At 39.0% G+C, this 16,669-nt stretch overlaps 1 protein-coding gene across 1 annotated transcript; it reads left to right on the top strand.

Annotated features, from left to right (window-relative positions):
- The first annotated feature begins 4,058 nt into the window (after positions 1–4,058).
- LOC120777932 (succinate--CoA ligase [ADP/GDP-forming] subunit alpha, mitochondrial-like) lies at positions 4,059–5,195 on the top strand. Its single transcript, XM_040109514.1, has one exon. The coding sequence runs from the start codon at positions 4,139–4,141 to the stop codon at positions 5,138–5,140; it is 1,002 nt and encodes a 333-aa protein (XP_039965448.1). The 5' UTR covers positions 4,059–4,138; the 3' UTR covers positions 5,141–5,195.
- The last annotated feature ends 11,474 nt before the right edge of the window (positions 5,196–16,669 follow it).

A 16,669-nucleotide genomic window follows, 5' to 3' on the forward strand; every position in this document is an offset into this window, starting at 1 on the left:
CTTGGAAGACGAGGAACGTCCTGGGCAGACATAGAAGTTCGATGATGAGGGAATGTAAACATTACTCGCTCAAGATTGTTGCCAAACATAAAAAGAGCTCGCAGAGTCATTGAGAGTCACTAAAGCAGCCTTATTCACTCAAACGCAAGGAAACCGGATGCCATTTAAATTGCAGCCAAGAAACGTTGAAGTTCAACGTCGGGAAAGCTGTTTGAACGCGCCAAAAGGAAGGCCTTTTTTAAATCGGATTGTAACTTGTGATGAGAAATGGATCCCTTATGACGACCCTTAATACGACGACCTGAACGAACACAGCCAAATATCCATAACTCCAACGTAGTACTCTTTATTAATTGGGCTCAGAGGGTCGTGATGAACAATGAGCTTCTAAAAGCAGATGAAACCATTAATGGGAATGCTCCGGAGTTGGCGTTTAGGCAAGAATGCTCAGCCTCATATTACAAGATCGGTTAAAAATTGTTTGGTAACCAACAGCTAGGTAGTTTTGGCTCACCAGCTTTATAGTTTAAATCTTGTCCCTTGTGACAAATCATTTGTACATGTCGATGCAGAACGCCTTCACAGAAATATGGTAGCACCAGAACGGAGTATCAAAAATTGGCTTGATTCCATCTTGGCCGCCGAACCGGTGCGGTTCTTTTGGGGGTGGATCCACAAATTGCCAACAAGTTAGGGTAGTTTTATAATTTCAATGTTCAAGAAGAAGCGTAAGCGGTGTCTACTCCAATAAAGAAGAAGAAGAAGAAACTCAGCAGTCTCTGCCCCTCAGTGCTTTTCATAATAACGAAGACCCCTGCACTTGAATAGAAATACCTGGTTCTGAATTTTCTTGACCAACCCGGTAACCAATTACAAATATACAATTCCTAAATAATATTCTCATGAGATTATCGAGCTAACGACTTCATCCACTTGTTGCTGTTGGCGTCGCTGATTGTTACCCTCTCTTGCTCTTCAGCTACACATGTTACGACGCCATCGAACTACGTGTATAAACATTCTCCAATTTCATTGACGTCTTTTTCTTGTATGTAGTATGTAGTAATTCGCCGAAGTGCGCCAAAACTGGTAAAAGACGCTTCTTTAAGCAGTCGTCGTCGCACCGCCGCTCGGTCTAACTCACCAACACCCGCTGCGCGCTTAGCCGTTCGACTCATTCGCGTTACGCTGGCTTTTTGCTATATACACGTTCGCGTGTGTCGCTGCGACTCGTGTCAATAACCTGTAGAATTTTTCGAATTTTTTGCGGATTTTCGTTACTCGCTGTCGCTGATCGCATTCTGTTTTGATTGCCGGTTATTTTGCAATATATATTTCCCGCGCTCCCTTTCCCTCCGCTCTTGCAGTTGTTCGTGTTGCTTTGTCTTTTAGAGGTGCGCATATACAAACTTCTTTTTTTGATATACATATAAGCGTTGTTCGCTTTTCCCCCAACTTCGCTACTCTACATACATATCTACCAAAAGACATCAATTTTGGGCTTCGTGCGGTTTGTTTTGATTGCGCGCGCTGCCGCGGAACTTAAATCTAAACACATGTGTTTTGCAATTATGAACTCAGTTCTCAGTTCCCATATGTTCGTACAACAACGTCCCACTTGTGTCGTCACAACGCCACCAGCCGCTGTCGCCGCACCCCACCGTCCATGCACTTGTGGGCCTTGTAGGAGCGCCGCACCGCGCGGTATGCCGTTGCATGGCGTTCTTTTGGCTAAGCGCACGCGAAATGCCCATCCAGCCGTTCAACCACTTATCCAGTGGCTACATTTACTGCGCAATTCCGCAATTATCGCAAACTTTCATTGGCGTTCGCGGCGTCGAAGGCGTGCGCCGCAGTGTCACTGAACCTGCGCGGCGTCAACTAAATCAGCGTGCGCCCAAAATAATGTTTACAAGCTGTGCAATGCAATGACCGGCTAGCTGCCAGATCGACGCGCGACCATCGTTTCAATGGTATAGCACCGAAAAATGTCATTGCGTCGTTAGTACTTTGCACTGACAGCGCGTGGCGGTTAAGTTGGCGTCAGCGATTTGGTGGGAGTGTTGTTGTTTTAGGCGAGATATGCTGAGAAGGCTTTTTGTGCGAAAATGTATGGGTTCACAAATTTTTTTACCATGAAACATAATATCAAGTACAAGTTGTGAGGTGTCAAAATAATGTCTTGTCATTAAAATATTAAGCGCTTAGTTGGTATAGCGGAATTGGCTATAAGTGGGGTCATGTTTGGTTCTGGCATTTCTCTCACTGGCGATTTATTTCAAAACTCAGTCAACAATTTTGAAGAGTTCTTTGCATAAGAAGTTCACCTAAAAAGGGCTAGTGGGTTACAAGCTAACTTTTTATAAACTCAGTAAAGTCTTGGTGTTACTGTATCAAAATCATCCTTTAGAGTAGATCTTCTCAGCAACAGAAGAAACTCTTTAATTGCTGCGCTTCTCATATTCTCAGTGATCGTTTGGTGACAAGTACTCAAAACCCCCCGATAGCTTAAAAATACGAAATCTGGCTAACCAAGTTACAGGCTTCTCCATTTGGGGGCCAAGCGTCCTGTTTGGAATTAAAGAAATTCGTATCAAGAATCAAGCTCAGGCTAACAGAATATATGACGTCTTGTTTTGGAGGACAGGCGTGTTCTTTGGAGCTAAAATTGTATCTGACGAAGCCATCGAGCTTCTAAGCTTAACGAAATTGAATCGGTTATCTTTTACTTAGAATTGAAGCTAGCATTTTGGGAATTATGTACCTTGAATCTAGCGAAATATTGTGTGTTGGAAAAGAACTGCATTGTCGGTCCAACATTTTCCATGTCAGAAAAGGTCTCATTATCGAATCTCAGTTTATCCCACCTTCTATTATTTAATTTTTTATCAATTGTAAAGCTTTTTTATAGGCGGGGGTGGGTATAAGACAACCCTAGACTTCGTTATTACTTCGTATTTCGTTTTCTGACCAGTCCAGGTTAGGTCAGATGATTTTTCACCTGGATTACCCGCATCGAGGCATGAATCCCGATCGGACAGCGTCCAGTTAGAGCTCCTACAACCATAGAAAGGTAGACTTTGCCGAAAGCGAAGAGTTCACTAGATCGCTTAGGATCAGAAGGGCCTTCTGGTAGTTGACCGAAGCTTGTTGAGCTGATCTGACAACCAACATTCCAGTAGTGAACCGCTAGAAGCTCACTAAGCTCCAGCCCTACCTTTTCTAGCAGGCTCAACAGCCTTAGAGTTTCCTGTGGTCTGGCAACTAAACTGATTTGACGGGTCCAATTAGTTCTAAATATAAGCCAGAGAGAGTAAACCATGTTAATCAAAGGCGATGATATTTCAGTTTCCAGGCAAGTCATAAGACAACCCTTTAAAAACTTCCTGCTTATTATTTTCAGGTCGAAAGATTTACGTACGTACTTTCCGTGAGATCGAAGTGAGAGCCAGCATAATCAACTTTTCTCTTTATAATCAGGTTAGAACGTTTTTATTAACATATTTACAAATTCTAGGTTCATTTGGTTTTAAGCGGCCCGATGAAACAGGTTTGTTAAAAAGAGACCAAGACAATTTCTGTGTAGTCCTCCAACTGGCTGTATTTTCTGTCCAGAGTCTCATCTAAAGCTATGTATGTATATGGTTTCAAAAACTTCTGTATGCTACAGTTCTGCCTCTTTCTAATTTTTGTTGTTGATATTCTGAGGAAAACTTCCCCTTGATATTATCAGATTATTATACTTCTTCTTCTAAAAAGTGTGTAAATTCGTTCATACTCCGAACCTTATTTTACTACGATACCAGATTGATTCTTACACTTTTCGCGAACTGTTGAGCTCCTTCTCTAAGTTGTTATAAAATATGTATTTAGAGGGACCTTCAAATTATAAGACGAAACTAAGGAGCTTACCCACTGAGATTTCGCTGTACTAGTCGAACGAAATGGACCAGAACACCGGAGTATTATTTGCCCCCTAATCTGATTTGCACTTTTATAAACACTTGTTTCGAAATATTCTTCACATTCAATTTTTAAATGTCAAAGGGTTTCTCTACATTTATTTACATAAAATAATTTCATTCTTCAAACAAATAACAAATCGTAAAAATTTCGATAACATTTGAGTTTTCTCAAAATGTGCATAGCTCCTTCAGTGCTCCGCAATGCGTTAGCAACAAGCCGAAAGAATATTCCACTAAAAGCAATACGTCAGTACGCGGACTACAACAAGACGAGGGTGAACCTCAAGCTGACCGCCGAATCAACACTCATATGTCAAGGCTTCACCGGCAAACAGGCGACATTTCATTGTCAGGAGACGCTGAAATATGGCACGAAATTGGTAGGCGGTGTTTCGCCCAAGAAAGGTGGCACTAAACACCTCGACAAGCCCGTCTTTGCCACCGTCGAGGAGGCCAAGAAAGCCTTAAATCCTCACGCGACAGTGCTCTATGTACCCGCACCGGGTGCGTTCAAGGCAGTTGAGGACGCACTCAAAGCGGAAATACCGCTGATCGTCATCATTACCGAGGGTATACCACAGCATGATATGGTGCGTGTGAAGGATGCGCTAATGCAGCAGGAGAAAAGTCGCATAGTTGGACCCAACTGTCCGGGCATTATAGCACCGGAGTGGTGTAAGATCGGCATTATGCCGGGTAATATACATAAGCGCGGTTGTGTGGGGGTCGTTTCGCGTTCGGGCACACTGACTTACGAAGCGGTCAATCAGACTACTCAGCATGGACTCGGACAAACACTGTGCGTGGGTATAGGCGGTGATCCCTTCAACGGCACCAATTTTATTGATTGCATCGACATTTTTCTCAAAGACCCCGATACAAAGGCTATTGTGATGATTGGCGAAATTGGCGGCAACGCCGAGGAGGATGCGGCTGAGTATTTGAAGCAACACAATTCCGGTGATAAGGCTAAGCCGGTTGCTGCCTTCATCGCTGGAAGAACCGCGCCACCGGGCCGGCGTATGGGCCATGCGGGCGCTATAATATCCGGTGGCAAAGGCAAGGCCATCGACAAAGTGAAGGCTTTAGAAAAGGCAGATGTTTTGGTTACAGCTAATCCAACTTTGATGGGCAAGGTGCTGGCGGATGAGATGAAGTGTCGCAAATTGATTTGAGATGTTCGGTGATGGAAGTATTATTTTGAGATAATTGCAACTGTTATTTGTGTTGTTGTGGAATCGAAACGCTGATAAATATATATTTTTGTAATAAAGAAATTATATTTTCGTAATTACATTCATATTTATTGCTGATTTACTATTATTTTTAAATCACCTTAATATTTCATTATTTTAATAACTTAATTATGCAAAAAAAGTTATAGGTGGCAACGCCAATTCTGAACCGATTAATGAAACGATTAAAATGAATTTCAGCAGCCAATTTCCTACATCCAAACAATATCCCTTGTTGAAGATGAACTTCTTAAAGCATGAAATTTTGATTTGCAAATGTATAGGTGGCAACCCTTTACAAAAATATTTTTTATTTTTGGTATTTCAAAATATCTTTTTTATAGCCTTATTGTAGTATTTAAATTTATTTTATTCAACCTATCTTTTATTAAATTTTTCTAAATAGGTGGCAACACTTTAGAAAACATATTTCTGAATAAAATTTTTTAAACTTCTTTTATTTTAATGCCTTAATGATTATATTTAAGCCGTGATGTCGCTTTGTTAAAAAAATTATTTTCAAACAGGTGGCAACATTTAAAAAAAAATCCAGAATTTTCTGTTTAATTTTTTTTAATGTTATTTTCGGATATTTTAGTTTAATATAGTGGAAAATACAAACAGGTGGCCAGCCTTTTTCTTGTTATTTGTTTTCTTTACTAGGAATATTGCACAATCAATTATATACAATATCAATATTTCTAAAACCTATAATGCCGTCATCCAATTCCTAATTAGTTCGTTGCGTAGCCACCAATAAAGGTTCAAGCTTGTTTTCAATACCGACAGAGGAAATCTCTTCTTATACGTCAAACGTTGTTTGTTCTTCCTATGTAACGCTACAAAAAACAACTTTATTAATAACCAGGTGTGAATTACATAAATATGTCAAATATGAAGCAATCAGTGGTGGAAAACAACAATATTGTTTACTTCGATCGCGGTTAGTTAGCGCGCCATTTGGGCGTGAAGGTGTTAATATGAAGTTGCTGCAAGCAGACAACAATATTCGGTTACAACAGCTAAGAGAAAAGTACAGTTATGCTGCGCATAAAGCGCTTGATACTGTTAGAAATTGAATATGGATGCGGTTTTAATGCAACTGGTGTCTACAGATTTGTTTTTTTGTTATTCTACAATGAGAGTTTTTGTTGTAAGATTCCTTTATTTCCGCTGTATGGAGATACTGGTGATTATAGTGTCTCTGGAGACCTTGGCTCTGAACAGGCTGCAAAAAATTTTTCGAAATGTTTCAGATATTAAAATTTAAGGCAGTTGAAATTTCGAAATCCCGAAAATTTTCAATATTTCTAGGACGCTAAAAAAATTTATTCAGAAGTAAAGTAATTCTGTTTAACTAAATTGTTAAAAAGGAAATTTCGGGATGATAAAAGTTTTCGGGACTGAAAAGTGAAACGAAATGTTTAATTTAATTAAACAGTGTCTCAAAATATTGAAATTTAAGGCAGTTGAAATTTCGGGATCCCGTAACATTTCGGGTTTTCTAATACACTTAATAAAGTATTTCGCTTTTGCTAAATTTTGTAATTGAACAGTGGTTCAAAATATTAAAATTTGCGTCAGTTGAAATTTCGGGATCCCGAAAATTTTTGATATTTCTAGGACCAAAAAAAAACAAAATTTTTCAAAAGTAAAAAAATCTGTTTAACTTAATTGTTAAAGTGAGAATTTCGGGATGCCGAAAGTTTTCGGGACTACTCAGCCTGAATACAATTTTTATTTCTACGAAGATTTTAATTCAATTAAACAGTGCCTCAAAATATAAACATTTAAAGCAGATGTAATTTCGGGATCCCATAACATTTCCGGTTTTCTGATACACCAAAAATAAATTTTGTGTATAAATAAATTATTTCGATTTTGCTAATTTTTTTTAATAATCTTAAAGAATCTTATTTAAGTATATTGCTGAAAGCTTTCGGGACTGCTGAAGAAAAAATGTGTTTAAAATGCAGAGTTTCATTTAATTGAGCATTACATCGAAATATGCTAATTTATGATAGTCCAAATTTCGGGACACCAGAAAATACTTTATTAAATTATAAGAAATGCAAAAAAAAGTTCAAAAATTTGCCACAATATGGCTGTTGAAATTTCGGGATTCCGTAGATTTGTAGGGTGCAATTAAATATTTTTCTAAAAATTAAAATAGAGAAAATTACTAGATAATATAAATTTTTAGCAATATTCAGTATTCGGGATCCCGAATTTTTTTCGGGACTTAGATTATATAACAATTTACTTTATAGCCGCAATTTTAGCAATACATTTTACCCTTTCAAACACAATTTTACACAATTTTTCTTTACCATGTCTGAGTCTTTGAGAGGGTAAATGAGAACAACGGCAGCTGCGGTACACTAAATTTTTCTTTACTCAATAGGCATACATGAATATGCATAGTACACACAATACATATATGATATACATACATATGTATGTATGTGCATGTACATATGTATATGAATGTGTTAGGTATATAACATTGAGCGCAATCTCCCCTGTTTGTCTTGCAACAATCAACAGGTGATGGCTCAAGCCCCTGTAAGCCAGGAGCGCGTCTGTGAGTATTCTTACCTGAGCATGCATCTTAGCTGCGCGTAATTAATGCTTGACTGCAACAGATGTTGCCCTCGCAATGCATTTGCTCGCTCGTTGCAGTTTGTTTACATTTCCGTCCGTCTTTGCTTACTCTGCGAAGAGGATTAAGGAACTGCGCAGTTGTAAACGCGCGCAATGCCCAGCAGTAATGCTTTGTCATATCAAAGTGTCCTTTAAAAGGGATCCTCTGAGGCAAAAGGTACGAAGCAGACTTGAGCTGCTTGTGAAATGAAGCAGGTGGCATGGTTAGCGCGTGCAACAAGTCATTTACATTACCTTTAGGGGTCACACAATCGTCCTGGCAGATGTTCGAGCGTTTGTCTTGTTGTAGCCGTCGCGCTACTTTGTCATTAATGCGACAACAGCAACAGAGAATGGCAAACTCCAGCTGCAATTGAACCTTTTGTGTGGCTCCAACTCGTGGCAAGTTGACAGAGGAATAAATGTTGCAGCTGCTTTTTTTTACGATGGTACATATATACTTACGTTGTTTTGGCAGTTGCACGGCGAATGTGTAGACTGTACTTAAAGGATCGTTGACTGCAAGAAGCATTTATTAGACGGAGAAGATATTTGCAGCTATCACACTTTAATTTAGTTGGAAATGAGAAGGTAGTGAGTGTTTCTACATTAGTGTACTGCTAAATGAAGTCTTTTGTGAAGCCGTAGAAGAGGAGAACTCCTGTGTTCGAAGTTATAAATCGGCAACACGCTTGATAGCCAATACAAATTTGCATAGGTGTTTAATTTACACTTCCGTTAGTTCGGTGGGATGTCTGATCGTATGCGCTCCCAAGTGTCTAAGACTTGAACTCCCAAACGCACTACAGTCAAGAATAGATGTTGAGTTGTTTCCACCCCATTCATTCCTAACCTTACAGTATGGACGCCAACAGGACAATGGCCCGTTAAAAGCCTCACAACTAGGAAGAGGCTATCATTACTGAGGGCAAAAAGATCACTAGATCTCTTGCGATCGATCTTGGGCCAAAAGACCTTTGCGATAGTGAAATGTACCGATAGCGCTAGCCAAGCTCCCGTGAAGCATGAGCACCGACCCGCTCCCATTCTACCGATAGCGGTTCTGTGGTATCTTTTCTTGTTAGCTCATGAGCTGTGCAATTTCCTGCGATTCCGCTATGGCCTGGCACCCATACCAGTTTTATCACAAAGATGCTATTAATAGCGATGTTACGCACTCCTCGACCCTAAATGCACTGTTAATGAGTTGGAGGCTAGTATCGCCATTCTGCTATCTGGATTAATGATCACTTCTTTGAAGGAGGTTTTACTCCGAAGTAGTAGATCTGCTGCTACATTAATGGCTGCAACCTCGGCTTGGAAGACGCAGCAGTAGTCAAGAAGTTTCAAGATGGAGTTGATAGAGAGCTCCTGTTAGTAAACCCCTCGATCACTATCCCTCTTGCGCCTGACCCATCCGTAAAAAAGCTCACTGCTCCTCTCCTTCAACAGCTTTTTGCAACCCACAACTCCCTCTACGGTAAAATGGGTAGAGAGTAGAGAGTGGTAGAGAGAGGAAAGAAGCTGCCTGAGTTCGGTTTGGTGACTCATGTGTTTCAATCCGATATCCGGATATTCAGATACGTGTTCGTTTAAGAATTCTGATTCTCTGAGTCTGATAGCAACTTTGTGATACTTTAGCAGTGCAAAGAAAAATCTGTAAGGATTTGTGGTATCAGCAAACATATCATTAGAGAAAAAACTGTTTCCAAAGTGGTCCAGAGAAAGGCGAAGTAGATACTATGCGAGTCATATTTCCGTCGAACCGGACGATTTTGTCGGCATCAACATTTATAGTTGTAGCCACTACAACAAATCGTTTATTCAGTACAGTGTTTGTAATTTCTAAGTGGAATCCCCGGTGTGTTCGCCGAAGAAATCCGCATCGAAATCTAACCGAATCTAATCTAAGAATCTGAGTAGAAAAAAAGGCATCAAACCTTACAAAATTCTGTGTGAAGAAATCGTCTTTCAATCAAATTTTACAGATGATTGAAAGGTGGTTTTCAACTACTAATACCGCTAAGTGGAAACGAAGAAACAAAATGTTAGTTTTAAGACTAATAATATAGATATCATTAATAAAGGGTGATCTATCTAGAGGTTCTCTACTTTTTTAAAGAAAAAACATAGAAACTTCAATGGGAAATGTTATCCTTCGAACTTTTTGTGACATTTATTTTTTGCAGATTATCTCTTTCAAATGTTGGTCGCGGCTACGTCTCAGATGGTCCATCCGTTGAATCCAATTGTAGATGACTCGTTCGAGCATTTGGACCGATAACTAGCGAACGACACGCGTGGTGTTTTTCTCCAAGGCCTGAATCGAAGCGGGATTGCCCGCATAGACTTTAGTCTTTACATATCCCCACAGGAAGAAATCTAACGGTGTGACATCACCTGATCTTGGTGGCCAATCGACCGGCCCAAAACGTGAAATTATCTGCTCACTGATGTGTTATCTCAATAAATCCGTTGATTCATGCGATGTGTGGGAAGTAGCACCGTCTTGTTGAAACCAAATGTCGCCGATATCAAGAGCTTCAATTTCAGGCATCAAATAGTCGGTTATCATGGCGCGATAACGGTCGCCTCCGACGGTTGCGTTATCACCGGCATCATTTTTGAAGAGGTATGGACCGGTGATTCCCCGGCTCATAAACCACACCAAACCGCTGTTTGTTTCTGGATGAAATGACAGCTCTTGTATCTCTTCAGGTTGCTCTTTGTTCACAATGCGTAAAGTTTGCTTCTTTACAGACCCATAGAGCCAGAAATGGGCCTCAGCGTTAAAGAAAATTTGGCTCAAAAACGTCGGGTCTTCTTGGAACTTTTCAAGAACCCATGGAGCGAGACTATGTCGCTTGTGAAGGTTGAGCGGCTTCAAATCTAAAAAAAAACACAAAATATATTCATGATATTATAGAACAAGGTTTATCTAAATTTTACTGGTTCATTTTACATATGTATATATTTTGCAGAAATCTGCTTACATACCCACACAAACACATCTACATATGTACATACATATGTATGTGTGGGTATGTCGAAACATTTGCTTCTTCCTTGCTGTCTCTTTAAAAGCATGAAATTGCCATCCATCAAATACGTTGCTTGCGAAATGGAATTAACTGTGTGTAGAAGGAAAGAAAATGAGAGAAAGCAAACAAAATATTTTCACAAACTCGTGACGCACATGTTGATGTATACCTACATATAGCATGTATATAACTTGAATTTAAGCATGTGGCAGAAGCTAACACAATGCCATGTCACAACAATAATGCGATGAACAACAACAACAACAAAAACATAAAAAACAAAAGTGACAAGACAACAAATTCCATATATTTGCTTCCGCATTCCTAATTAATAACTCATGCCGCACAACAATGCCACAAGGCGCGTGCAACCAAGTGACGTGCACATGGCAATCTTTGCCTCTGCAAGCGTGTATGACTTAATGTGCTTGGATGTGTGTGGCACGAAACTAGCGAAATAACGTAAACAAACTAGTCAACTAGCTGAGGTGCGAGTGAGGGGGAGGAAGCTGTTAAGATGGTAGTCGGCGTTGTGTAGCCAGCGTTGCATGATGTGTTGCATGATGTGTTGCAAGCTGCAAATATTTCACAGGTTTGCGTCATAAATTACAGCAGATGAGTTATTTCGAGCTGAGCCACAAATATATCTCGTAAACATTTTGCTCATACATATGTATGTACCGTTATATGTAATATTTCTGTCTAATTTGGGCTTAAGTTTATCTGAGAATGAATGAAGATTTTTAAATATTTTTCACAATTGTACTAGCGTTTCACCTCCTTAAGTCCATTAATGCTATAAAATATCGATAAGGTGGCAACCTTCATCATCTTCGGCATGCTATCTGATACCTAAGATCTTATTGAATCTGCTAAACTGACAAATCTTATAGAGGGCCTAATAACAGGTGATCCTAGTGCTTGTTTAAGAACTGAAACCGCGCGACCTTCCCAAGCGAGATCGCTTCGCTCTGTGGTACCTTGAAAAATTCCAAGGGTATTCTATGTTTTCGACCCAAATTTTGTTCAACGATGAAGCTCTTTTCGGGCTTAATTGGTATATAAATAAGCAAAATTGCCACATTTGGGACGAAGAGCCGCTTGAAGAGATTCAAGAGCTGCCATTTAATACAGAAAAAAACCGGTTTGGCGTGGCTTGAGGGCCGGTGGAATTATCGGTCTATATTTCTTCAAAAATGATGCCGGTGAGAACGTAACCGTCAATGGCGACAGTTGTCGTGCCATGATTACCGACTATTTGATGACTGAAATTGAAGCTCGTGATCTCGGCGGTATTTGGTTTCAACAAGACGGCACCACTTCGCATACATCGCATTAATCAATGGATTTATTGAAAGAACACTTCGATGAGCAGCTAATTTCACGTTTAGGGTCGGTCGGTTGGCCACTAAAATCGTGTAATATCACACCGTTAGCCTCTTTCCTGTGGGGATATGTAAAGTATAAGGTCTATGCGAATTCAATTCATGCCTTGGAGCAAAGCATCAAGCGTGTCATTCGCCAGTTATCGGTGGAAATGCTCGAACGAGTTACCGAAAATTGGACTCAGGGGATGGACGTAGCCGCGGCCAACATGTGAAAGAAATAATCTTCAAAAAATAAATACCAAAGAAGGTTCTTTCGAATGATAATAAACATTCCCATTAAATTTGAAGTTTCTGTGTTTTTTTCTCTCAAAAAGCAGGGAACCTCGGAACGGATCGCCCGATTCGAGAAATTATAGATTAAAGTCTCTGCTGAAACTATTTTGTGCGGATATATAAACGTTGTATTAAACCTCCTCAACCATATTTTTAATGCGAAGGATTGGCCGGACTCAGGAAATCGACTAATTCCACAACAAGCATGTGTTCGGAGATATTTTATATAGGCGCCAGATTTATTTTTGAAAATTTCATTCCCTGAAGCTCAAAGCGTTGAAAGGTTAATGGCTGTCGTCAATCATTGATGGTCACATTATTGTTGGTCTAAATTTAACAATTTGAAGGCGTCAAATACCTGTAGATTCTTGAAAGTCATACATACATACATATGTATGTAGACGAAGGCAACAGTTGTATAACGAAAGAATGAAAGCAAAAGTTGAGTCAGCGCTTTCGACAGCAACAACAACAATGACAACAACCACTGCGTGGGTTTATTCGCTGCCATAGATTAGAGAGGAATGTCGTAAGACAAATCCGGAAGACACAAGCATCTAACACACACGCATTCTCGCTTGTCGATAGGAAAATTCATTTGTCTCTTTTAATTTCTTGGCTTTCTGGCTTTCTTTAATTTGTATAAATAAATGAATGAACTATCGTTTATGACACCACAAATCAACAAAAGTCACGGACAAAAACAAAAATGATGTCAAATTGTTGGCGTTCGAACGAAAACAACTTTCCTTCGGCCAAGCGTTTCACACATTATGACGTGTGTGTATGTTTATTATTTGTGGGTGTGGGTGAGTGCGTCTGTGTGCACTTTGCTAATTGTTTTTCTTTCAACACCTAACCCAGCAGGTAAATATCATACTTGCAGGAATTTTGAAAAATAAATATTTTTTATTTCGGAAATTTTTATAATTATTTTTACTTTTCAAAAATGACCAAGTAAGAGTCAATACCTATTTGTTATGGCGAGCGCTATAAATACTTGGTTTATGGAACAAAACAAAGATTATAATTTTTTTTTTTTGTAAAATGTAGTATTTGATCTTTGTTTCTTGAGAGAGAGAGGACTTAACTTCTCAATTTCTACTCAGTTCAAAGTAGCACCTGTTGGCAAGAGTTATTCTGCGTTGGATTTCGAGGCTGATTATAATATATCTCTATACTCTATTCTAGGATTTTATCTAAGTTAAGTCCTGGTTTTGTTAATAATTGTATTGCCTAAAAATCTCGTAGATACGGTAAGATACCTTCCTGATTCATCTGCAACCGTGGGTAGGTCGTCTGAGCCAAGTTTACGTTAGATTTAGTTCGGTTAGGTTAGGTTAAATGGTTGATCATAACAGGGATCTTACTTGAACAGTTTTTAGTGCTAGTCCATAGTGTTGGTTTGGGCCAAGAACACAAAACTTCGCCAGTTGCCTCTATACTTTGCGTGGTCCCGTCAGTTGTACAGCCCAAGTACAGTCAGGTCCGTATGTAGTTCGTACTTCCATTGAATGTGTGTGAGCTCTTGCTTCTGTTGTCCATGCAAAGTTGAAGGACTACTAGAAACACCTTCTATGCGTACTCTACGTCGCCGTAGAGCTCATATAGTTCGTGATTCCATCTAACTTCGTTACGACTCTAAAGACTTTACGGAGAACAGTTGTCCTGAATGCTATGAGTGCTTTGTTAACTTAACATACAGTTCGTAGAGAGAGAAGCACCCTGTCTAGAAGCTAGTCTGGTATTGAACGTCTTGGAGAGATTCTTCCTGATTTTGATGAGCTCTATGTAGTTCTGATTAACCGTAGGCAGGTCCAGTCAGTATTATCTAAAATGATTTTGAAGTATTCGAGGTTATTCCCCAGTATTTGACGTTTTGTAAAAATCTGGCCCATGATTATGATATTTGCCAGGTCTACATCTACTCTGACAAGACCCAATTAGTTTATTTAAATTGAACAAAAGATCCATCAACTACTGCTACTTTTGATATCTCCAAAAGCTCAAAAATTTAGAAAAGTCTTGAACCCATTTTCTTTTTGTTGATATCTTATTTTTAATCAAGACTATGGAAATGTCGAATTTAAGCTCATTTGGACGGATCTTAGTTGGGTGGATGATCAGGGACTCACTTATCTATTGTGTAAAAAAGACTATTCAAACAACAAAAAATCTGGTTAAATGTTTAGGAGGATTACAAGTATAAGGAGACCCTGATTCAAAAATTTGTGTCTCAATAGTCTCATAGAGCTCTTATTTACCAATAGCACTGACTTATCCAACCGGTCTCGTATTTAAAGTTCAGATAATTTGTGTTTGGCAATTTTGGTTTATGATTATGACTTTCGGTGAGCCAACCAACCAACCAACTATTGTCGGTATCTATTATATTCAACTAGATACAAGTATTAGTACGAGTTTTTTCATAAAACAAAAACATATCTATGAAAAAACAAATAGTATGTACTTGAACATTTTATTATTTTCCGGTGCGGTGAGCGCTGATTGATTTGTCCATTGCGTAATTGCTGACCCAGTTTTAGAAAATTATATGGCATCACAAACATACATACGCTTATTTTTAGCGACAATTATTTCACAGTGCGCCATCATGCTATTTTCTCCCTTTGTTGTGGGTAAATGTGGAAAGAGAGCGCTCAGCTTTTCCGGCCGCATTCGTGAGTATTTGAAAACAGCTTTCGTTTGAGTTGCCTAATGGTTTTTACTTCATGGATTTCATAAAATTTTCGAAAAGCAATTGAAGTTTTCGAAATTTTGTTGAAGAATAATAGAAGATATTCCGCTTTGGTGTTTCCGAAGATTATGTTATCTTGTTGTTTATTGTAAACAACTCCGGGATTAGTTATTTCATTATTACAGATCGCCAAAAGCCATGTATATTTTCAAAGCTGTATGCTTCCGAAAATATAGAAATACCGTATGAAATACTAAACCTAAAAAATGATATTTCAGAGATATCTCTCGAACCTTCCAAATAACAAGATTTCTTTGTAACATCTTGCCTGTTGGTTGCTACCTCTACAGTGTCTGTTGGAATTATAGAAAACACTATTCAAAAAGTTTTGAAGACTGTTGTTTAAGAGACCATATGTGCTGGAATGTAAATCAAGTTATTCTCGGGTTAAGTGAAACTTACTGTAATGCGAATGAAGTTTTGTTGTTGAAACCTCTATTGAAAACTCTCTTCTCTATCGTTCTTTTCTGGCCGTTTTCGAAATCAAACAGCCGCTAGTCGATAGATTCTGAAAAACTACCGAGAAATACTCTGTGTAATATCCAGTAAATGTTCAAAAATATTACCTAGATTGTTTTACAGCTGTAAGTATGCAATACTAGGACTTCCATTTCGAAACTAATTTGTTTCTTGTACCAGTTTTTCCTTCGTACGCCTCATATATCGTTGGTTCCACCAACATAAAATATGTATTTAAACATATCGTTTCGTTTCGTTTGGACATAATTTCTACCGAAAGGCCTACCCCTCTCCTACAACATCAAGGAAAATTGGACCTCTCATTTCTTAAAGGGCTCCGGATGTATTGATAAGTCGAAACAAGGTTCCATTGGATATTTGGAAGACTTTTTTACAATAAAGATAAGCTTTTTTATATTGAAATGTTAGATTAGATAGATAGACAAAGAATGCACCGCGACCTTAGATCTATTGTGCTCACTCCTAAATCATGAATATTCACTTAACCCCAGCATATCGATAAAGCCCAACATACTCCCGTCAATTAGCAAGTATTCTGGTGTTTCAGGCTCCCTGTCCGGAACCGGCAATTTACTCAAGAAGTTAGACCCAAGTTCTATAAGTGTTTTTTTTTAGCTTGTAGTGGCTAGTGTAGAATACGACAAGTAGTCTGATTTTTTCCCTAGGGAGGTTGATTACATATTTAAACCTGCTAAGGGCGTAACCCCCCTTTAACAACTTGACATGTCCAACATGTCTTGGAGTTTCTGCCAATACCTCTCTCTGCCTACTCTTTCTTCCTTGTGGAGCAGCTCCTTTATGGTATGGGGACCCACCGCAATGAAGGGTTCATGTCCTACCATGTTAGTGGATGCTGCGAAGCGGGCGAACTCATTCCCGGTTATAC

This window comes from Bactrocera tryoni, chromosome 5 (genome assembly GCF_016617805.1).
Source record: "Bactrocera tryoni isolate S06 chromosome 5, CSIRO_BtryS06_freeze2, whole genome shotgun sequence".
Classification (NCBI taxonomy): domain Eukaryota; kingdom Metazoa; phylum Arthropoda; class Insecta; order Diptera; family Tephritidae; genus Bactrocera; species Bactrocera tryoni.

Bases quoted from the DNA above. Each gene is read 5' to 3' on its own strand.
- LOC120777932 (XM_040109514.1), top strand. From the start codon at position 4,139: ATGTGCATAGCTCCTTCAGTGCTCCGCAATGCGTTAGCAACAAGCCGA.